This window comes from Apis florea, unplaced genomic scaffold, assembly GCF_048593485.1.
Source record: "Apis florea isolate Af1SG1 unplaced genomic scaffold, ASM4859348v1 contig_2291_pilon, whole genome shotgun sequence".
Lineage (NCBI taxonomy): Eukaryota > Metazoa > Arthropoda > Insecta > Hymenoptera > Apidae > Apis > Apis florea.
In genome coordinates this window covers 2,882,417-2,907,468 of record NW_028256553.1, presented here as the reverse complement: position 1 = coordinate 2,907,468, position 25,052 = coordinate 2,882,417, and the positions used below count along the sequence as shown (strand labels likewise).

General features: G+C 27.5%; 3 protein-coding genes and 3 long non-coding RNA genes across 8 annotated transcripts in view; 4 read left to right on the top strand and 2 right to left on the bottom strand.

The window, feature by feature from the left end:
• Positions 1–10,668, bottom strand: part of scrib (scribble planar cell polarity protein) — a 45,787-nt gene extending 35,119 nt beyond the window's left edge. For all 3 annotated transcript variants that reach the window (XM_086903465.1, XM_086903466.1, XM_086903467.1), the window contains exons 1-2: positions 10,507–10,668; positions 10,121–10,238 (exon numbers count right to left, since the gene is read on the bottom strand). In XM_086903465.1, coding sequence (XP_086759591.1) covers positions 10,121–10,238; positions 10,507–10,668 — 280 coding nt within the window. The remainder of the gene's footprint in view (positions 1–10,120; positions 10,239–10,506) is intronic.
• Positions 570–6,892, top strand: LOC147658309 (uncharacterized). Its single transcript, XR_015290695.1, has 3 exons — positions 570–1,092; positions 5,388–5,480; positions 6,132–6,892. It is a non-coding gene; the product is annotated as an uncharacterized LOC147658309 (long non-coding RNA).
• On the top strand, positions 10,458–11,144 carry LOC147658308 (uncharacterized). Its single transcript, XR_015290771.1, has 2 exons — positions 10,458–10,762; positions 10,888–11,144. It is a non-coding gene; the product is annotated as an uncharacterized LOC147658308 (long non-coding RNA).
• A 1,256-nt stretch (positions 11,145–12,400) lies between these two features.
• On the top strand, positions 12,401–14,432 carry Pex11c (peroxisomal biogenesis factor 11c). The gene is made up of 5 exons (XM_003691692.4): positions 12,401–12,979; positions 13,258–13,520; positions 13,662–13,840; positions 13,908–13,973; positions 14,047–14,432. The coding sequence occupies exons 2-5, from the start codon at positions 13,290–13,292 to the stop codon at positions 14,261–14,263; spliced, it is 693 nt and encodes a 230-aa protein (XP_003691740.1). The 5' UTR covers positions 12,401–12,979; positions 13,258–13,289; the 3' UTR covers positions 14,264–14,432.
• A 1,797-nt stretch (positions 14,433–16,229) lies between these two features.
• On the bottom strand, positions 16,230–24,693 carry orb (polyadenylation element binding protein orb). The gene is made up of 12 exons (XM_031915150.2): positions 24,226–24,693; positions 22,087–22,363; positions 21,374–21,513; positions 19,351–19,610; positions 19,130–19,256; positions 18,688–19,054; positions 18,381–18,613; positions 18,219–18,311; positions 17,955–18,120; positions 17,766–17,893; positions 17,585–17,665; positions 16,230–17,521 (listed from the first exon to the last, which is right to left on the bottom strand). Exons 1-12 carry the CDS (start codon positions 24,244–24,246, stop codon positions 17,357–17,359), a joined length of 2,058 nt encoding a protein of 685 aa, XP_031771010.1. The 5' UTR covers positions 24,247–24,693; the 3' UTR covers positions 16,230–17,356.
• On the top strand, positions 23,772–24,936 carry LOC147658307 (uncharacterized). The gene is made up of 3 exons (XR_015290713.1): positions 23,772–24,080; positions 24,184–24,323; positions 24,650–24,936. It is a non-coding gene; the product is annotated as an uncharacterized LOC147658307 (long non-coding RNA).
• The last annotated feature ends 116 nt before the right edge of the window (positions 24,937–25,052 follow it).

The following is a 25,052-nucleotide window of genomic DNA, read 5'->3' as shown; positions in this document are numbered from 1 at the left end:
TAAAAACATGATAAATTATACGTATTATTTCACAGAACGTTATATCGCCAAATTTTGTACCGATTCTCCCGTTTATAATCAAATAAAAATAGAGAAGTTATACGATTTCACACACTTCTTCGCCATTACTCCAGTTTTATTATTATTATTATTTTCTTTTCTTCGAACATGATGAATTTTCTCCCAAAATCTCATAGATAGGAAAAATCCTCTTCAACGTCCAACTATCCTCCACAGTTTCCATGGCCTATGGTAAATGAGAGTTTCATCAGCAACTTCCGGGGCGGCAAACTTTCCACCGTTGAATTTCCTGCGCGTTCAACCGTCCTTCGTTCAAAACCGTGCTCCAGCCGAAAAACCGGGGATTATGAAATCGTTCGACGTTGATCTATTCGACGGTATTGTTGGGCGAGAGGTGTACGCGTGCGAAGAGAGGAAGAATGGCTGAACTATTCCGCCTTGGCATGCGCAACATTTCAAATTGGCACGATGTTTAGGCGTATCCCACGCGTAATTACCGGCCAACGTATACTTTCGTGTGAGATATTTGTCAGTGGGATCGACAAAGAGCTTCGATCTTGACATTTCAATGGCGTATATTCCGTATTTTCATCTTGTTCCACGCGAAAAGGAGGAAGCGATTGAGGATTATTTATTTATCGAGCAGCCGCCGGTGTAACAGTTATACGCGTGTTGATTGCGATTTTGTGTAAAAGAACATCGTATCTCGTGCTTTGAGGAAAGTAGCAGAAGAATATTTGGCCGAATACTGATCCGTGTTAGAAAAATATCCTATCGGAGGTCTTTAACCTTCTGGATGCCAATTTTATTTGAACAAATTTTTCCATGAATCAAATTTTATCTTTTCGTGCTAATAGGGTGTATTTAAAAATAAACTTAGATAGATTTTTTTGTAAGATAATTTAGAGTTATTATTTTCCCAAGCATTTGTGCATTGATCCTGACGAACAAGTTGAATGAAGAATTTCAAGGATTAATCCTTAACTATTATATATACTTCAATTTATGGACGTGGCATGAAAATGACGTCGCTCATAATTATATTAATATATTGAACACGAAGACAAATATGTAAGTTTAAGTCACAATGAATTTTTAGTGTTATGAATGTAGTGTCAGTCTGAATAATATTAACTCATAAAATAATAAATTTATATCAAAAAATGATAAAATAATCCTAAACAATAAGGACAAAACATTTTTTCAAAATCTAGGGATCCCTAAAATCTCTATAGCGATATCTTTCTATTTCAATGATAATTGAAAATAGTTTTTAAATAACTTAAAACAATTTATCATTTTCTACAAACTGATTAAAATGGGAAATCTTTCTCTTCGCTTTTTAATCGCATAAATATTGGCTCGAATAACTAAATTTCAAACGCAAAACGCTTGAATCGAATACGCGTTTCACAAGTGATGTTTATTTTTACTTTGTTATAATAGCTATTGGAACATGGTAAACAACAATTCGTCTAAATCACTAACAATTACGTAATTATTTAATAAAAAAAACTTTCTCAATTTTCTATCCCTCTTCTTTTTTCAAAATTCGAAACGAATGATGCTTGATAGATAAATCGTTACACAGTGAATCCTTGTGAAAACGATTTTTACGTTATATGTATACGTTTAATTGTAGAAATCTGGGGCTATTTGTTACTGTGCCAGTTTCAAACCACTCGATTACTTCCACGTTTGCGCGCTCATAAAGAAACAGAGGGAGAGAAAAATAGAGACAAGGAGAGAGAAAGAGAAGCATAGATCCAGCAAGAATGCTAAGAGCATTCGAGGGTTCGTGACATTTCAATCCCCCGATTCTTTTCAAAGCTTCCAACGGAATCGTTCGTCCGCTCGTCTCTTCCGGGTGCTTAATTCCACAGTATAGAACGACTATAACGGCAACCCACGCGATTTTCGCGATTAAATAACGAACGAAGATCGGGTAACAGAATTGTTAGATCACGATCCTCCGTTTAAGATGATACACCTTAACGCTTATGAATCAAAAATGAAGAGTCATCGTTGTTAGAGTAACGATGGTTATGATATAAATTAATTTTTATATCGATAATTAATATACAGTGTGAAATTTCTGGATTACACGACTTTTGAACTGATACGATTTTTTCTTGTAAAAAAAGGGCTAAAGATTTTTAACCAGCATTACGTAGATAAGGAAAGATTGATTGATGAAAGAAAATGGCATAGAATTCTGTGAATGCTGAGATAAAAATATATATTTTATCTCAGTACGAAATAAAAAAAGATATTTGATAATATAGAGTTCATTGGCAATACATTACATTATTTAAAAATGGCTTTTCTATAAATAGCTTTATAATCTCATATCGTATAATTTTAAACTTGGGTCGTTTACCCTAAACGAATTACCCAACTAATTTTATAATAAGTATAAGATTACTTAATCTCTTTGAACGATATTTTAAATAAGCTTATACTTTGAAATAAAAAAAAAAAAAAAATATGCATGAATTAAGTATATGAAATTTCTTTTTCAATATCAAAAGACAATCTTTATTATCTTAGATTCTTAGATTATCTTAGATTATCTAAAGATTCTTTGACCGAGACGAAAATTCCTTCACTCCGGTGAACCGTTAAACGTTTCTTTAAAGAGAAACCATATCGTTGCAACAATTAATAGAAATCGATCTTAAAGTTTAATCCCAAGCTTTGGAAACATCCTGTCTATTATGTAAACGCATTCACATTGAGAGACACGAACTTTCGAGAAATAATTAAAGAATTCCTCTAGAAAAAATTGCATTAAGATTAGGGAAAAATACTTTCTTTAATGATAAAAAGAAGTTTTACCGATATTTACATGGTAATTAATAGTTTTATTTCCCCATACAAGCCTAAGACGTGACGGTATCCATTTATCAATGTCGCGTGCGAAGAAAATTTATTGTTCATTCGTGTCGTCACGTTGTGAACGTGCTTCTGCTTCGGCAACAAAGAATTTTTAATTGACCAGTTCTACTTAAAATTACCAGATCCGCTTCACTTACGTAAAATTCGTGGAAATTTATTGAATCGAATCTATTGAATTATTCTCTAAAAATTTTCTATTCTATAAATACATGTATTCTACGAATACATTTTCGTTCATAAATCATTCGATACTTTCTAAATTTAAACAAAATTTTTAACAAAGATTAATTAATAGAACTTTTGAAACACAAGATATGAGTTGCTAATAAATGTCGATATTAATCTGCAATTATAATGTTAATTTATTCTTAATTTCAAAAAAAAAAAAAAAAATCACTTAACCTTTTGGTAATTTATGAGCAAAAGTAAATATAGATCTATAGAAATAAATTTACTCGCGCGCGTGCATGGGTTCGTTGAAGTTATATAAAAATCTACCCTCTGCTCGATTTTACGTTAATAAACGCATCAACAATGTTGCGGTTACAAACTAATTCTAAGTGGCTCAAACCTGAGATTCCATTTTGAGATAATTGCATCAACGAGGAGAACAATCGATCCATTTAAATACGGTTTTTAGTCAAATTTACCTAATTTTATAATTGTATGCTTTCGCGAAATAAATCGAATTTAATGCAAAATATAGAATTGGAATAACATAGAAGAAGTGTGTATTTAAATAACACATTATGAACATCATTAATTTTTAATTACATATACCTAAATTTTTATATTTTAGAAATTTTATTTTCTCTGTTTACACATAAATATATTATCGTATTTTTTTCTTTGTCTATTTACCGTTATATACTGATTTATTATATTTAATATAATAAAATTGAAAAGAACCAAATGCAAATCGACCCTAATTCTAAATAAAAAAAACAATTTAATTTTTAACTATAACGTAATTAATAAAATTTTAATTATTGATCTTTTGAATGATGAATTTTATATATTGAACACATTATCGTAAGTAGAAAATTTCTTACAAAAAATAATTCTTTTTTTAAACAATAAAAATTATAATGTAAATTGTTTTACGTGAATACATTTTACTAAAATATAGCGTGCTTTTAAAAAGATTCTAATTTACTTTCTGACAAATCTCTGACGATGAGTATCGGAATTATTTAATGGAGGACGCTTTGTTTTAAACGGATGCTTTTAATAAGCATATTGCGGTACACTGTCATCGTGAGCATTATTAGAGCCACAGTACCGGTACAATAAACTAACTGGAACCAGGAAATAGACGATGCCATGATGAGTCGTCGCACGTCCATGATTCTCTCGTGGCTACGTCCCTTCGAGAGAATCTATGGAACAGGAAATAATTTTTCGAAGAATACAGCGTGTTTTATCATGAAAACAAAAACTAGTCTGGCCAGGGTTTCGACGTGAAAATATTCGAATAAAATCGATGATATTATAATGATATCGTGTAGAAAGAACGAAAGATTCTATTAAAATGATAATTATCATTTTTAATTCGTATATCCTATCAATTTTTTATTTCCTTGATTTCATTCTTCCTTTTTAATTCTATCGTTCTAAAAACATCTTAAAAATAAAAATTATCTTAAAAAAGAAAGAGAATTTATTGTAAAAGATTTTAACTTTTTGCGATTCAATTATTTTTTAACGATTAATTATACATCTTGCAATTTATTTTTACAGGATATTAACGAGAATATTAAAATATTAAGAAATTTCTTTTTCGAATAGACACAGTAAAATAAACTTTTACTCTCATTTTAATTACGAGAAGAACAAATGTACTGAACACTACGTATTCAAGAAAGGATTTCGCTTAAGTTTGCCAATCAAAGCAAACAAAATTTGTTAAAGGATTAAAATGTAAAACACGGTCACAGAAGTATCCGTATCAATTTCCATACGGCGCATAGATGATTTAATCAATAATTAATTCATATTTTTATGATCGATACATGTCATCCGCGGATCCATCCATATGTATTTTCGTATTATTTAGTTATTTGTTGAAAATATCAGAATCATATTCCTCGGCACGCGATATTGAAATAAAATAAAGGGGGCCGAACCCGAGGCTACAGCAAATCGTGTACAATCGATAGCTCTATACGTAGCTCAAAATAACTGGAGGATCAGCTTCTCAAACAGCTTTATCGCTCATTCAGGTGTCCAATATTTCAGAAGCACCCAATACATCATCAAACTTAAACATTGTGCAAAACAGACATAAATTCAGACAATGTTTCTTTAAATCTTCATATATTTTAAGAACATGGGGGAGGGGAGGAAAGAACTCCGATAAAAAATAACTCCAACATGAAAATCATTAAGCTTTATATCAAATCTTAAGGGAGAAGATATTATCAGTTTAAAAGACAGCCGGATCTCATCATCTACCCCTATTCTTTCAGGTGCTATTCAGCAGTCCCGTCTATTCAGGAAGAATGTGATCGGCAAAATAGAACATGGTGAAGTGATTTTAAAAGAAGCATACTTAAGTTCCTGTACGTTTAACATACTTAACTATTGACGTAAAATTGGTCAAAAGTTATTTGTATGTTGCAGAATATTTTTAAAATTAAGTTTACGATTGGATCTATCAACATATCTTTTGCTTGAAAATTTTAAAAGAATTTAAAAATTCTTTTATTAAGAGACAAGCATCGTGAGAATCTTCGAAAATTAATTTTAGAATTTCTTTTTCTTCATCATTCAGTATTAACCTTTTCGAGCATAAATTTATTAACGTCACGAAAAGATAATTAAATTTTCACAAGTTCTCTAATAAAAATACTGAATGAGAAATTGAAAGCAAGTAGCATTTGATATTTTTTACTTCCAATTTTTTCCCTAATATTTGCGTAACTAAATTTTACATGTTTCCCGTTACAACCTCTTATCTTATAAATAGAAATATTTTTTTGACATATTGAAACATATCGACGAAATATATTATCTTTAATAATAAAAAAAAACTAATGATTATAAAAAAACGAACGTTAGAAAATGTCCATTTTAAAATCATCTTTAAAAAAAAGAAATAAACAATAAAATCAAATTTCTAACGATTCACGGCACATAAACCTTTCAACTCGACACCTGGCTCTTTCCCCGACGTTAAAATCATGCCACGTAAAGCCTCTTTTCTTTCCCAGGAAACAGAGCCAGTGTTCGTGTTAATTCTCACGCGGTGCAATCCTGGAACCGCCTAATCCCACAGAAGATCGACCCACTTAACCGAACGACGCATGAATCGTTTCTCATGGCGGAGACCCAGTTTATCACATTTCGTGAAAATTAGTGTGCGACCCGATATCGAATTAACCGTGCTTCATCGAAGACACAATAACTTCGAATGGCCTATATTCGGTGAACGCCAGTTCCGGTCTCGTATGGAAAGCAATAGTACATGTCGTTGACCGACACAGATCTTTCATCTATACTCGTCATGGCTGACGATAAAAGAGCATCCTTTTGAAGACAGACATAATATTCGTTCGATAAAGAACACGGTAGAGAAAGAATAAAGGGAGTAGAAAAATGTCCTATTGGCTCGTACGTGGGCTCGATTCTTTTATTGTTTCTCGACTCGATAATTTCCTCGATCCTTCTGAACCTGAAGAGGAAGGCATCGATCGACACAACTAAGGAGGGACCGATCGAGAACGACAAATCCTTCTAATAATGGAAAATGTCATTCCGATCAATAGGTCTCTCAACTATTTTAACAGCGATTAAATTCTTTGTTGAATAAATTACTGGGGAAAAAAAGATGAAAAGTCAATCGATTTGATTGGATTTTGAAAGAGTTCTCACAATATATTGCGTTCGCAAATGACTTTATTATATTTTCAGTCGAGAATAGATAAAATTAATTGACCTATTCGTTATTCGTCTATTAAGGGACAATGCAACATTAAATTTTTTACAAAATATTAATTATTATCAATTAATGTATGTATTTTAATATTATAATTAAAGGAAGTTCCAAGAATTTGTTTACTCCCTTATTTTCGTTTATAATATAATGATAATCACTCGTAGACAATCGATCGATATGATATCTATCGAAAATTTGGATAAATATTATAACCTTTATTTAGTTTTCTATCTGTTCCGTATATTCGAGATATCTTTTTTCCTTTCTTTTTTCAAATTCTTTTTTAGGAATTGAAAATTTGTATTTATAATATTATAATTTAATTAATTCATTATTAATAATATAAGAATTTTAGGAATTTCAATGATCGAAAAAGAAAGACAATTATGTTTTATCTTTTTACAAAGAAACAATTTTAAAGTTCAATTGGCTGTCAATCAAAAAGAAATTAATGAAGAAAGCCTATGACATAGAAAAGTGAGCAACAAAGTTGCTTTGAATTTCGTTTTTGAGAATCATGAAGATTGAGATATGACGCAAAACTGGCAGAACGTTTTATTTGGCTGGAAGTCCAACTCTCGACTTTCATTGCGAACAAAAGAATTCATTTTACAGCGTGTACAATACCGTCGCTTATTATACACTTCAGTATTGTTCGAAAAAAATTTTTTCTGCTTTTTTTTTCTTTTTTTTTTTCTTTTTTTTTTTATTCATTATTCAATCGTTTCGGTTAAAAATGCTGTTGACTTGATTTATACCGTTAAATGTTCCTATCATTTCCTATTAATATTTGTATATTATTGATTAATGAATTAAATAAATTAATGAAATAAATCGAATATTTTAATTAATATTGAAACTATAAAGAACATACATTTGGAATTAAAAATTGAAATTGGATATATAGAATTCTATATAAATGTAATAATAAATCGATTATTATCTAAAAAAAAAAAAAATAGTCTAATGAATTTTAATCAGTTATATAAATTATTTTAACAATAGGCCTCATTAGTGAAAGTTTATGATAAAAATCGTTCAACAAACGTATTCTTTAAAAGAATACGTTTATATAATCATTTTAGTATAATTTATCTTTTAATCATTAATTTATTCTAAAACATATATTTTTATAAAACATATACTTTTTTTTAAATATATCATAAATGTAGATCTATTAATCTTAATAATCCTTAAACGAAAATGATTATTGTAGAAAAAAATTTAAATTAAAATATATTTTATTTGTTACTTGCATATATTGAAAATAAATCAACAATGACAAATGACAAAATACTATATTACATGCTAAAAGATGGAATTATGAAAAAATAATGGTGATCGACATTTATTTTTTTGCTTTAACATTAATCAAAATTTAATTTCACGCGATAAATGAATACATATGTACAAAAGAATGTAAAAATGACGCGTTTATTGATAACGAAAATACATCAGGAAATATAACTATGCGAAAAAATTATCTTTGGTTTAATTTTCATTACATCTTTTGAAATATAAACGAGAAAAAAAGAAAATATTGCCTAATTCCTTATTTATTTATCCAAAATTTATAATATAACGATAAATTAATGATGATAATGATCATGTTACCGTAGAATAAATTACATTTACATAGATATTGTTTAAAAGATTTCTCTTGTTTAAAAGAAATTATAAATAAATTCTATTATATGTATTATATAGATATTATAAAGAAAACATAAATTAACATTTATTATAAATACAATTTGAAATATATGAAAATATGATAAGCGTATTTCTATACTATGTCTATATCATATACGATAAGAAAAAATGAAAAGAAATGATATAAAAAATTTAATTTCACATATGATAAATATGAAGAAATGAATTATTGAAAACTAATGGCTTATATCAAATGATATATATAAAAATATCAAATACAATTTAAAATATAAAATATTTTGTATCAAATCAAAATTATTTTTTATATATTCTTTCAATATTATTTTTTTACATTTGAATTCTTACAGAAAGAAGAAAATAACTGTTATTGTAGAAGATTTAAAAAATAATTATTATTGTGTAATTGTAGAAGAAAATAAGAATCGTTTTCATATCTGAGAAAAAAATGTTCAATAAAGCGACACTAACATTAAATTACAAGTGTTGCAAAGTATTTAATGACAAAAAGAAAAAAATAAAAGAAGAAAAGGTAAAACGAATCATTCGCGATTACATTCCTTCTACTTAGCTGTTATGTTACGTGTAAAGTAATGAAGTTTCTTATATATATATATGCGGGTGGTGAGAGACAAGCATAAGGTAAACATAAAAATGCCAAAGTGGAACGGTAAGTAAATCTAGCGAACAGCGAGAAAGGAAAGGCTTCCCTCTTGGGAAACAACTTCGAGACGAGAGTAAAAAAAACGCGTTTCAACGCGCCTTTCGAGCTACGAATCTCTGCATCGTTAGAAAGTAAACGAAACGCTGTTTTCTATCTTCATGAATCAATTATTGAATCCAAAGAAACATTGAATTGATAATAAAATGAAAAGAAAAAGAATTAATTAAGATCTGATATTATATCGATTGCAAAATCCTATATCGACATTTTACTTTTTTCATCAAAATTGCATTTTGTGAAGAATATATTAAATAATATAAATTTATATATTATTAAATAATTATATATAAATATATATATATATTTTGTATATAATTATAATAATGATATTTGAAATTATTTAAAAAAAAAAAATTTATAATAATGATATAAAACAACTATAATCATTATCATTATTATGATCGATACATCGTTATTATAGTTGATTGTAAGTAAAAAAAAGTATTATCTTAATCTAATAGTAATTTGCTCAAAAACTATCTTATTACAATACTCGACAAGTATAGCTATTTCATAGTTTATCCAACTCAAATGTGTAACAAACGTCCAAATTGAAGTTCTGTTAATAGTTCATTTCGTTCAACTCTACTTCTCTTTATTCAATCTCTTTGTACGCGTTATTACACTTTCGATTCACAACTCTCATTGACAGTCGTCCACATATACACGTGTTTCATTTGAAGCTGTAGATAAAAGCTGTTTGTTGATCAACCATATAAAAAAGAAAATAATCGAAAAAACGAAGGAAAAAAGCATCTAAAAAAAATGTTCACATCTATCGAAACGATGAATATCAAGTTTTCTATCATAATCTCCAAACACAAAACCGCAAAATGATTAAAAACAGAATAATAATAAAAAAAATCACTCACCATTCCTGGATACATCCAGTTCCACGAGATTTTCGAAGTTTTGAATATCTGGAGGCAAACGGTGAATTTCATTGTCACTCAAGCCGAGTTTTCGTAATTTCTGTAGCCGAAAAAAATTCTGAAATGAAAAAAAATAACAATAAATGTTTAAAAAAAAAAAGCAATAATTAAAATAAAAATATTATCAGTTATGTCGTTCTTAGTTACATTATAGCTGATGGAATGATACGTCATGAACACAATAGCAATAGGAAAAGAGAGATATAGAGAGAGGGGAGTAGACAGAAGGGGGAGAGAGAAAGAGGAATGATGTAGGGGAGGGGCAGAGAAAGAAAAAGATATACGGTTATAAGACAGAAAGTTGGCATGTAGCAGTATTTGTTTACCTTCGGTAGATCACGAATATGATTCGCGTCCAGTAGAAGCTCCTCCAAACTTCTCGAGTATCGTAAAATATCATCGGGGACGCACGGCAGAGAGCAATGACGCTTGTCAATGTATTCCACCTGCCTGTTACATCCTTTAAAAATTGGAATGCAGCGGAACATGGTATTATGGCGGCTTGCGCGTGTTCGTAAATAGCGCTCTTTTCTAGTGTCTTTGTATTCTCAAAATAATATGATTAGCCGCCCATAAGCAGAGGTTAATAATATATATACACTATCACATGACAAAAAAAAGATAATAAAAATTTATTAAAAATAACGTTAATAATTATAACAATGATATTGCAACACCCGATTTCAAACGTGACTACTCTTTTCTAGGACTCTCTAAAATCTGAGCGTCTCCTCTAGCACACAGGATATATCTTTTCTCTAAGATTGGCAAACTCGTTAGCGTACAGTTTCTTCTCACATCAGCGCTACCTAGCGGAAGTTACTAGCTAGTAATTTCTGTATGGAAACACTGCCACAGTATCCCTCTCCAGTCAAATATTTTAAGTTATTAAACCGCGAAATTAATTCTTTTTTTAATTATGTATGTATTTATTATTGGATATTAAATATTTATTAATTCTGGACAGATATTATTTTTTTTGTTTTAATTTTTGTGACTGCAATTGTTAGAATTCATTAATATAACAGTAAATTCTGAATGCTATTTCTTTCAAGGAGATATTTCATATATATTTCATGTATTTGTTTTTGCTTCAATTTTTTTTATAAATTTCGTTGTTTATTTTTTCAATTACTAATCGTATAACTGCACTAAATTCTACACTCATCACTGCAATGGACCACTATACCAATTGTTTAAATATTTCACAACAGACACACAGTTTCTACATGACCAGTCTAGAACAATAAACTACACAATTATTTCAATACTGTCCAAACATGCTTGCTGCAAATCAGTTTAAGTTTACACATTCATCGTATTTCAAAAAAGTAATAGTACACTAATTTTTTTTTTTTTTTTTTTTTTACATCTCACTGTCAATTTTATGTTGTATTAACATTTCTAAAAGAATTAAACCCGATAACTGAAATATCTTAACTATAATCAAGCGGCCCTTCTATACTCGCCACCAGAGGGATTTACACTGAAACACAATTCTTGCAAACACATGCCTATCTTTTTTTACAAATATATCCCTTAATCTGGCTTCTACATCCCAAAGTTTAAGACACGGGCCTGCTAGATAGCCTTATTGATGATGAGTCCACTAGCAGGCCCAAAATGAAATGCACTTTCTCTTTTTCTTTTCCCTTCTATTATCTTTTTTTTTCCTTCCATTACACCACAATATCTTTTTCACCACTAAATCACATTAAAACAATATCAAATTGATCGAATATAAATTATCGCATTGCTTTTTATACGCTATTATTTACACATATTGGTAGATGAGATAACTTAAAAAAATTTACAAGAAAGAAAAATAACAATAAATAAAATAGATATCAGATACACTTTCAGATTCAACTTTAGACACTCTTACGGATCGTGGCTCGAAATCAACAGTGAATCAGTATATGAACACACGACGCTTTGAAAAGACAATTCCCCCTCCATATTTCTCGACATAGACTTACTGCATATGTAGAAGAGAAACTCTAAATTTAATAATAAACATGTGAAAAATAAATAATCTATGAAATGAAAAAGATATTTTTAATAAAAAAAATAATGCAATAAAATATTTTAAATATTAGAATTTATAAAAATATTTTTTATTCTATTTTTATACGATTGTATATTTATTTTTATACTATTTATAAAAGTTAATTATTGCAAAAAATGTTATTTTTTGTAACTTCTTAACAAATATTTTTTAAACTTATGTAATGTAATATAATATATATACTACCATTATTACATATTCTATTATTTGCTATTATGTTACTAGTATTATATATTTTTTATTGTGTTAATTATTAATATAATTATTTATTTAATATTAAATATTAAAAATTATATTTGAATAAATATTTTAAAAAAGTATATATTAATTTTTATTAAATTCAATTAAAAATTTAGTTTTAATATTTTTTTTATTTTTATAAAGTTAATTTCTTATAAAAACAAAGAAAAAAAAAGACAATCAAAATTATATTTTTAAAATAATTAAAATAGAAATATATTATAATATATATATATAATTCTAAATATTAATTTTTCGAAATAAAATATTTGGTAATTCTATGATAAATAAAACGAGTTCTTCTTTATCGACTGCTTATGTCCTAATATTTACAATACAACTACAAACAAGAAAAATAGAAACTCATTTTGTTTTACTTCAATATTGTATCATATATCAAATTTAAAAAATTAAAATATTTTTAATAAAGAAAAAAAAAGATCAAATAATTTACTGAAAATTATTTTCACAATATAATTTGGCATTCAATCGTAAGACAATTTATAGTTTATTTTAATAAATTAATATATATATGTATATATTTATATAAGAAAACTTACTTGTAGTATTTATTAAGTTTTCATTTTTTTATAGTTAATATTATAATTATTATTATTATATATATAATTAGTTACTTGGATATATTTAAAGTATTTATATAATCGATTTCATAAAAAATTATTATAAATTTATTTTTAAATTAATATTTATTTAATTTGTTAATATAATTTAATAAATATTTGATTCAATCGATTTTTTTTTATTGTAGTTTACTATATTTTTAAATATATTTATATAAAAATGAATATTGCATTAATATCAGAATATTTGGAAACATATCAAGGAAGAGACAAATTTTTAAGAACATTATCTTATATGGCAAAATTTGCCACATTGGGTATATCTTCAAATGAAACAAATAAAAAGTTAAAAATATTTAGTAATCAAATAAATGAATGTAGAATGATTTTAAGATTATTAAATGATATACCAATGATTCATTATGCTATGAAATATGAATGGGAAAAAGAGGTATATTAATAAAATTATATTTATAACATAAGAGATCATTTGACAAATTCATAGTTCAATTTCTGTTTATATATTTATATAATATATAGATTTCTACTATTTTTCTACAGGTATATATAAATTTTATATGTCATCTAATAGGAATCAGATTGGTTGATCAGATATGCAGAGCTAATACAGATTTTAGTAGACATCATATTTTGTCCAATAGAACATATTTTTTGGGCAGGCAAACATAAATTAATTAAAATCAATAACGAAATATGGGATAATGCTTCAACATGGCTTTGGATAATATCTCTGCAATTGTCATTATTAAAGTATGGTAAAAAAGAAATATTAAATATTTTATTCTTTGAATATTTTATTTGCATGAATGTTTTTTAGGTCTTTGCGAAAAATTAAATTCAACAATTATAAAATTCATCTTAGTGAAATTAACTATAATACAAGGTAAATTTAAATACAAAAACATTTATAGTTTGATTAATAGTATGTTATATTCTTTTTTTTTCTATTTAAATAGATTAACTTTGAAGGTAATAAACAAACAAAAGTGGAATGAATTATTGACTTGTATAAGATTAATATTAGATATAAGTTACGCAGTTAATTATTTGCCATCTGGTATATTATGGGCTGGGCAGTTAAAAACTTGGCATATTGGACTACTTGGATCCTTATCATCTTTAATTGGTTTATATCAAACTTTCAACAAACAAGCAAAGCATAAAAATTTTTAATAATAACTAAAAAATGAATGAAAAATGATAGAAATTATAAAATATTATATATTAAATAGAATAGAATATTATATTATTAAATATAACTTTAAATATATTTCTTACTTATTTTAGTCAATTTATATAATATTATGTAATAAACATAAAATAAATTAGAATTAGAAAAAAATCTTAATTATTTAATTTTTTTCATATTACTTAACGTATAATTTTTCATATTACAAAGTAGTACAATAATGTTAACATAATAAAGAACTATTTATTGTTTGTAATATATCAATTTTGTGTTACAAGGTATGTTTTAACAAAGATATATGTAATACGTAAAAAGCTAAAGCAATATAAATTATTGATTTTCTTTGATTTTTCTGTAAGAAAAAGCTTATTTGATTTTAAGCTAATTAGTGTACTTATATAAGTTTACTATTGATTGAATTGTTTTTACAAATTACTCGAGTTTCAATATTCATAAATTATAGATGTACATACGTTATATTATTAATAAAAGTGAAAGAATAGGAGGCACTTTTATGAACATAAAAAAAATATTTTGCTACCTAGGGTACGATGTAATCATTGCCTCGCGAGTGATTAAATCTCTTAAAAGTGATAAGAAAGCTTGACATTATGCGTACCAATAGCAGTCTTGTTTTTTTAATAATAGATCACCCTGTATCGCGTGGTTATCAATGATTTAAAAATAATTTGTGTTTTCCACGTTAGAATAAAATCTATGGAGATTATATTAAAAGGCACGACTTATTAAAAGTTTGTAAATAAGATAATATTTCCGATAAAAGAGCATCTTTAAAATTTCTGACGGCTTATTATCTTTTGGCCGTTAATTCGATAGTTTTTAGTCTAAGAGTTTTTGTCGTTCGTTTATTCAGAACCATTCTTAGGCATTAGCAAAAACTGATTTGTTTACTAAAAACTTTATGATTATATTCGAAGCTTTTGTAGAATATAATATATATATTATATACTATCTTGTATGTTGTATTAAAGCACTTCATAGGAGTATTTTCTTATATATATAATAACCATGTTGTTTGATAATTGCATTTGATGTAACGCGATATTTTTTTTGTATTTGTTCCACTTTCTTAAACCAAGCGAAATTTTAATGACTTAGAAATATGAGAAGTATGATAAATTCATCCTTGCCTTCAATATGTAAGTAATTCAAAGAGTATAGTAGTATAACTTGCAGTTGATTATATGAATTTTAAATTATAAATCTTAATTAAGTTTATATTTCTATCTTGGAACATTTACCATTAACAACGTATGATCTACAATTATTTTTAATATAATATGAAATGAATCATAATTTCTATAGACAACAAAGACTAATTGTGAAATATACAATGTATTTCAATAATGTCTTTTTATACTATGTCTGTTTTGAATTTTCTAAAAATTAGAAATTGCAACAGTTTATACTTTTAATATAACTTCAAATTTTTAGTTTCAAATTTCACAAATTTCAAATATTAAAATTTAATTTTATTCCTATTGATATTGATTATTTATGATTTATTATAATTATTTTAACTTTTTATAATTTTTTTTCTCTCAATAATGAGAATATTCATAATTATTTAGCAGAATATGATAATCAACTATTAACCAGAATAATAATGCATAATCAGTTTAAATAATATACTATAATTTAAATTAATTTATAAATAAATAACAAAGTTAAACAAATTAAATATAAAATAATGTTATAATGTAATATCATTTCTGCTATCAATTGATCTTTATCTTATGATTTTGTTAATATTATTTATCAAATTTTTATGATATAATAACATTTAATATCTAGCAGTTTGCATAAGCACACATTCTTAAGGCCAGGAGTTTGAAAAGGGCAGAAGGGTCATTTGGAGGAATTATTTTCTCAAACGATAAAGAAAAGGAACAAAATAATGAAACAAGAAAGGAGGAACGACAATGGAAGTCTATCTGCAAAAATATGATTTTTAATTCACTCAACAAAATGATATCAAAACATCAGAAACGCGATTAGAAGTAATATTACGAAATCTTGTTGAAAGAAAATACATAACATAATATCGTAACAAAAAATAAAAACAGAATCAATTTACTACAATCCGCTCCAGAATCGTAGACCATGTACTTCTCCATTTCGTCAACAGTTAAACAGTCCCTCTAAACGAAAGCTCACAAAGGCTTACCGCTTTGACTAAGAATATAAATTATGATTATAGTGGCCATTGGCAATACCCCTTACACTGTACAATCTAACATAAAACTACAACGACGGGCAATATCATCGACAAATGTCGATATATAGCCTGGGTTCTAATTAGTACTCAAATTAAATGCGTTTTTCGCAAAAAAAATAATAATAATTAAATTATTAATTCCTCCTGCCGCTAGAATACCACAATAATCTAATCTCATCGAATAGTTTACGATTAAGCGTAATATTTCGCCGATAGATTACTTTAGCGGCGTGTTGTATTTTTGTGGTTTTTCTTTAACATTATAAGCTTAGTCCTCCTCTCTTTCTTTTTTACTTTTTTAAACAATCGAGTGGCTTCTCATTTTATCGTATAAAAATTATTGTCACTATAAAAGCCACAATTGGACCCACACGAATTCAATGTAAATGCACACTCGTAACGCATAATTATCATATAATGTGATGTGTTACTCAATGACACAATTATATTCTTCGGAATAAAACGATTAACAAGAGAACCAGTCCCTAAATAAACATACTAAATAAAAATACTGTTTGTTGAGAACGTGGTGGTGGCCGCGTTCGAAATAGGAACTTTATATGAAACACGATTTTTATCTATTAATTAGTCTCTATACCGCGGACGTACGTGATAGTAACGATAATAAACAAATCGTTGCATTTGCCGATCAGCTGGTATATCCGGTATTTTAAAGTATATCGTCAAACCAGCTGCCCGCAGCTCTGCGATAAAAATTAAGTTTGCACCCTGTCAGTAAGTCAGCTAGCACAACGTCCGTGCAAAAACAAATAGTCAAAAAAAATTGAATGTGTGACCATGAAAGAGAAGCTCAATTGTATATTAATAATAATTGTACTTAAATTGTGGGATTATTCATTCCACGGGTCCAAGAATTTATATTTGGTGATAATCCGACAACTTGATTTGTCTTGGAATTACGCATTAAAGGCTTATGGTGCCACATTGATTCCATCGAATGCTGCCATTGCCAGCAACTGCGACAGAAATACCGGAAGCATACCTAGGAACAAAATAAAAACAATAAGATATCTTTTGTTTAAAAATTATAATATATTTTTCATACCACTTCACGACAAAAATAGGGTCCTTGTTGTACGGAGCATCCGGAACACATAGAATCTTCTAAATACGGATCAACTTGCACCTATAAAAGTAATAGAGATTTATTTAATTTTTTTCTTTTAGAATTTTTTTATATATTATATATTATATTTTATATATTTATTTTATAAAATTATACAAACCTTTTTTGTAAATTTGGCAGTTTTTATCTCTATAAAAGCAGCTGAAATTGCTTTCATATATGAATGTTTTGTACTAAATGTAACACGACCAGATCCAATTGGATATTTGTGTTTATCAGTATCAATACCTATAATTAAATTTTAATTTTAGTAATATGCATTTAATAATTGAAATATATAGCTTTTTACCTGCATAAATAACGCCACGAAATAGATCATCCATAATTTTTGCTAAACCAGCAGCGGTTAGCATACCATGAAGTGCGCCGACAAATACTGTTTTGTGAGGATCAAGTTTTTGTGATGATGATTTTACATAATTACTGTCTTCAAGAATCCAAGGTATTACTTGTACCTATGTTATAAAAGTATTATAATTATAATATTATAAAAAAACAATACATTTACTTAAATTTCATAAAGTAATTTAATTAATTAAAGAATGGTGCATACCTCTTTTGCTTTCATACGTTTAGACGATATTTTGTAATACCAACTCCCACCATTGGTAAAATCATGTGTACAACATGCTAACAAAGTTCTTACCTTAAACAATATATATTCTTTCTCGTTACAAAAGAATAAATTTAAAAAGAATAAAAAATATTTAACTACCTGTTTTTCAGATTCAAATATAATATATACATATCCCTTTGGCTGTGTAGCGGATTGATCCTTTCCGGGCCATTCTACTCTTATTTGACCAAACTGCTTAAAAGTGGCAATTAAAAGAGATTCTGTAATATCCCAAGGTACACCACCAAGAAATACTTTAGATGAATAACCCGATGGTCTTTGAGTACGTTGTGGTAATATACCGCTCCAAGTACATGTTGGATCACAAAGTGCTAGAATAATAATTCTTTAAATATTGCTAGCATATTCTTTAATTGCATATCATATCTTAATAATTGAATTATACCAGCAGCACTTCGATGAAAACGTGCTACACGTTCAAGTGACATTTGTGGATCTAAAATATTTATAGGAGGTGAATTTAAAGCCATATGATTTCCAGTAGTACAACAATTTTTCTCGTGTGATAAAAAGGAATTCAGGAAATTGCCATTTTGATTCGATCCGTAGTGATGACTGCGATTATGTCCATGTGAGTGATGATGATGCGTCGACGATGAATTTTGATGGGATGAAGATAAATACTTTTTCACTGCCATTCGTTGGAATGCGGCTGCTCTATTGTTCGTACATAAATCCACTTCCGGTGACATCAACGAACCCAGAGACTGAGGGTAACATTCGTGTGATGATGAGTTTAACGATAAACAGTTCTAAAATGAAATAATTTTTTTTTCTCTAATCTTGACGAACTTATATAATTAATATTTATAATTTTAAAAAAATACCATTATATCGGATAGAGACCCATCCACACTACTTATACCACTCGTGTCTGAGTCCGCTGGTGAATTTGATCTTGATCCACTGCATCCCATCACATGAGAATATTCGAAAGTGGGACTACTACAATCGCTGATATTGAAAAGAAAAAACAAATTATGCATTAGTTATATTGTTATATCATCTTGTTATATTATACACAATCATAAAATGGTTTAAAAGATACCTGTAAGGTGGTGACCCACGAATAGGTCTCCCATAATAAGGAGAATGAATGGGCGATGAAGGTGAACCCACATGCTGCAAAGATCCTCGACTTTTTAACGATGATGCTGTTTGATTACTACTATTCGTAGAAGAATATGAATAAGGGTTCGAATAAAGACTTCCAGGAGTGCTAGGACTGCCGGGTGTGGTAATAGAACTTGGAGAGCTTGGAACGTCTAACATTGATGAGTTCGAGCATATTCCGTTCCTATCATCACCCTATATTAAATAACATAAAATAATTAATTAATTATTCCTAAACAATTTCCTAAACATATTTAAATAATTCTTTTTTAATTATGAATAATTATAAAATTAATAAGATATTATGAATAATTATAAAATAAATAAGAAGAAGTTAAATATTTCCGATTTCTTTAAAAAAAAAAAAGCTACAATATTATTATTCAAATGCTGCAATATAAAAAATAGGAACAACGAAATATATGATTAGAAGTTAATAAAAAAGTTGAAACCAAAGAAAAGTAAAAATAGAAAGAATGGATTGTGATAGACCCGTTTGGCTCAAGCTTGTAAATTCTTGGCTACACTGGAATCCGGGTCGTATTAACGTGCGCGGCAATGCGTAATTTATTTTGCCCAACGCATTATATGTCGGCTCTAATACGCGCATTTCGATGTCCTGCTGGTCCTTTATGTACAGATTGCATCCAGCAAATGGTGAAGGTAATAACGTTAAAGGCGTCGAGAAGAGCCTGATAAAATGTCCATTAAAGTGACTAGTCGATAAGACATGACTTTCATAGTTTCTTGCTTTTATTCTTTTTGACCACGAATGATATTATTTAATTATTAGTAAAATAAGTTATAATAATATATTATAGTTTATGTTATACTATAGAAAATATAATTTATATTATAATTTATATTACAATTGTTTCGTTCCAATAAATAATAATAAAATTTTTAAATATTTTTCGCACATTATGTAAAAAATTTTGAAAAAATTCATGAGAATTTATTTTTAGGTTTTATAATTAGATGTTCAAAAAAAATTTATAAAAATTTCATAATTGCAATAATTTTGCAATATAATAATGAAAATAAATGTTCTATAAGACTAATAAATAACTCCAGTATACCATTGTAAGATTAATTTTGATTAAAAATTATGTTCTATTCTATTATCTTATTATCCTATGTAACATATTAGTCAAGTATAGTATTTTATAATTTGATTCTTTCTGATTGGATTAAAAATTTCATAAGCAAAACAAAACTTTATTTTTATTGCCACATGGCTGCTACTATTTCTATCCATTATCGTTATTTGCATTATCTTAAATTATGTTACCCTAAATTAATGTTAGGGATTCATTATAACAAAATTTATTGAAAATCAATATATCAGGTAACCAGAAGATCTCATAGGTATTGTACAAAAAATTAGCAACGCGATCGACGGAAAAGGAAGTTCGAGGAGCAGTTGGAATCATTCCAATGAGGATAATCATTGTTCCGGTTATTGCATTGGCAGCAGGCAGACGTTTTAGAATACTGCCTACTTCTATTTGAAATTTTATCATATCCAACATGTGACATTCACAAATTGAAAGAAAACACTTTAACAGTCTGCATTTCTATACATTGGAGTAATTAAAATGTAATGACGGAAGCCATTAAATTGGTGCTGATATATGATCATTTTAAAACTTTTAAAGTCAAAGTAAATTAATAGTACTCCAAATTTTTCAATTATAAAATAAAAAATCAATTAAGCTTTTGACCAATTTAATAAAAGTAATAATAACTTAATAATTTCTGTTTTATTATGCTATATGTCGTTAAATTTTCGTTTTAAAAAGATCGAAAAAAACAAGTACAGTTATATTTATGAAGAATAAATTATTAAAAGTAACTTTTGTGATATAAATAATAAAACTATCTTATCTAAATGAGATTAAAATTATTTATATCAAGCAAAATTTATGCATAATATATAAAATAAAAGAAAATATTACCTGATAATGTTGAGAGGATCCCTGATTGCGACCCTGATACTGATAATTACGACAACTGGGAGACGCAGCTGTTGATTGACTGCTTATCAACGATCCCCGAGGTAAGCCAAGTCCGAATAAATCCGAAATTGACATGTCTCCTGATGTGAGGGAAAAATATAAAATATGTTACCGTTTTAAACAAAATCACAGAAAAAATACGACACAGCGCCGCAAGGACTATCGATTGACAAACGACGAACGGGCACGCTCGTTAGTTTTGAAACGACCTAGCAGGCAATTAGAACAAATTTTTTCATTTCTCGAGTGTTATGAAAAAAAAAAAGAAAAAGAAAAAAACAATGTAATTCGTAAAATATATATAAATCCTATTAATAATTAAATCTATATGGAAATAAATAAAATATGCAAATATATAACAATTATAAAACAAATATAAATTAACCCTTTCATCAATAATCAATATAAAACAAATTATTAGTTATAACAAATTACTGATTTTATATTTATATGATAAATTCAAATGTAAATAAATTGATGAATTAAAAAATATTAAAATATATTTATATTCATGTTTATACTATTAACTTAATTATATTTCATTACCAATTTATCTTAACAAAAGCTTAACAATTATTTTACGAATCTATTTAAAAATTAAAGTAAAACATTATGTAATCATAGAAAAATTAGTAAAGAAAAGAATCTTTTACCATCTATATTGTTATTCTTGTTGGATTGTGTACAAGACACATCATGCGAATATCCCTGAAGGTTGGCCGACGGCGGAGGATCCAACAGCAAGTTTCCAATGTATTGCAATTGATGCAGATGCTCTCGTTCACTATCGCGATCGCGTTGTTGTTGTAATTTGTCACGATGCAACTGTTCTCTATCACGTTGTTGCAGTTGTAAATTATGTGATTTTTCATTGTTCCAATCAGGCACTTCTGATATTTTCACTCCATCGACATCGCATGACAAATCTAACTGTAGAGGATGAAAGAACAAATCGTTAGAATATTTCAAATCAAAAACTTTAAACTGTTTGTTTCTGGTTATGCGATCACATTTAGTAAATTCATATCACGTAACAAGATATAATATTACAAAGTGATAATAGAAGAATACTGTCACCATTTTTTCTTCACAGAGATATGTTTAAATTATTTTACAGTTTATTTTTCCTTTTGAGATAAGAAAATAATTATAAGAAGATAATATAACACAGTTAATTTTTACGATAGCAATTAAGTAGCGCGTGTGTAAGTAGACGTTATAAGAACGCTATATGGATGCTACATGGAATGTTTAATTTGATTTATGTAAATTATATTGTGTTTAAATATGTTAAAGAAAAATTATGAAAATTTATTTTGATTTCTTTATATTTTATAAATCTTTTAATTTTTGTAGATTTTTTAATTTGCATAATTATGATCAACGAATGTTCACGTTCATTGCTTCGTTTGCTATGCTAACCGATTTTCTTGCGCAATTTCCGGTAAAAGTGATGAAATTTTAGAACTTCTACAATTCCTAAGAAAATAGAATTACGAACAATTTAAATACTTTCAAACGATAAAACATTTCTTTTAAATCGTGAAATCTAATATCTAATATCACCTACCACTGAATTCCTCGATGTCATCGCTACGAATGATATCAGCAAACTGTGTTTCGAGCTTTCGGTACAGAATAACGAAAACAGGAGCCTGAAGGACGCCACTCCCAGTTTGCGTTCGTGGAATTCGGAAAAAAAGTTTTGCAGGGTCGGGGAAGATATTGAGGCATTCTAAAGGTTCAACAAGAGAATTCTAAACTTCGTAGAATTCAATGCTATCAAGTTCAAAGTCGCACAAAACCTAAGGACGCTTATAATCCATGCAAATGATTATTATTTCGAGTTACATCAGACAAAATAATAATACTTTCAAAATTCTTAAGGTTTTATAACCCGTTAACTTATCGAATTATTCGAGGGTTGCACTGATATCGATAGTTCGGAAACATCGAAGTATGCTGGAAATGCAATACTATATATATAGCAAAAATAGGTGAATTTAGGCTTTATGAAATTTCAATCTTGAAATTATATCATGAATCAAAAGATGAAATAGAAATATTAGAAAAAATAGAATTTTTACATAAAAATAAAAAAAAATTATGGAGTAATAAATGCTATTATTTATTTATAATATTATACAAAAATCATGGCTTATTTAATTTATCACGTTTTTAATTCACTAATGCGACTATTCTCAGATGTATATTTTGTTTTATAATCATAATAATAATCTATATATTATGTTTGCAAATAGTATCATATACATCTCTACAAAATTTAGAAATGGTATCAAATAAGGATATCAAACAATTTTTGTAACAAATTAAATTGTAGAAAATTCTTTTTTGTTTTCATTTAATACTTTTAAATTGATTAATGAAGGGTTAAAGGCAGCGCAATATAGATAAAAGGCATGTCTATCAGCTCATGAAACGCAACGTGTTTTGCACGTGGACGGCTCAGACGCGTTGCGGCTCAACGTACGATTCGTATGTTTGTTTACAAGTGAGGACGCAGGACATTCTTTCGATTTCGATTTTACATTGTAGTTTCTATATATAATTATTGCTGTATACCGATATGATTTACATAGTAAATTTTCTATTTGAAGCGACATCATAGCACTAGCGAAATTGTAAAGTAGGTTACCAATCGACCAATGAAAAGTCAAAAAATAAGGTTTATAGAAAAATAAAGCATAATATTTGTATCGAAACATTGAGAAAAAAATATTAAACAATAGGAAAGAAGAATACAGAATTTTTATGGAGGGATAACGACTTACCAATTGCATTAATGTAAGCATGTCGATCTTTGATTAAGCCTTGACGAATTTTTCAATTGTTCCGATTGCTGTTCTCCACCAATTCAACGTGATGACTCGTAATGTGATTTAATCAATTATAAACTTAATTAATATATATATATATGTATATACATATACATATATATATATGTTCAATAAGATTTTCTCAATTTATAATAAATGCGAAAAAAATTAAATATGCGAATTTAATAAATTAGTTAATTAACAATTATCTTATTACATTAAAAAATTTAAATATTTGATTCCGCCGGGTTTTTAATTATTCGCCGGGGGATAATATTTTAATTATTTTAACTCTCAGAATTGCCTATTTTTAATTAATTTGTTAATTTTTTGAAAATAAAATTTATTTCTCCTTATGTTCAATTTAATGTCGATACAGAAACGATGGAGACGGAACGCCCATTCTTCTCCACATTGCTCCACTCTGCGAACTGAATTGAAGATCTGTTCCTCCCTTTCCCCTTTTCACTAGCAGGTTCCATCTTTGGAAATCACCGGCGCAGTTCGCGAACGCGCCCTTGTGGAATTTCATATATGCGATAAAATATAAAATTGAATCATTAATTTTTTAAATTAATATATATATTTTTAAATTAAATTTATATATTGATAAAAAATAGATTAAATAAATAAAATTTGGAATAAATTTTATTTGAAGATGCCAAATATTTTTTATAAATCAAATTTTTTTTTATCATTGTTATTTTTAATATAATTTATCTATAAATTATTATAATAAATTATGAGTATAAATATTCTTTATTTAAATATATGTCTATTAA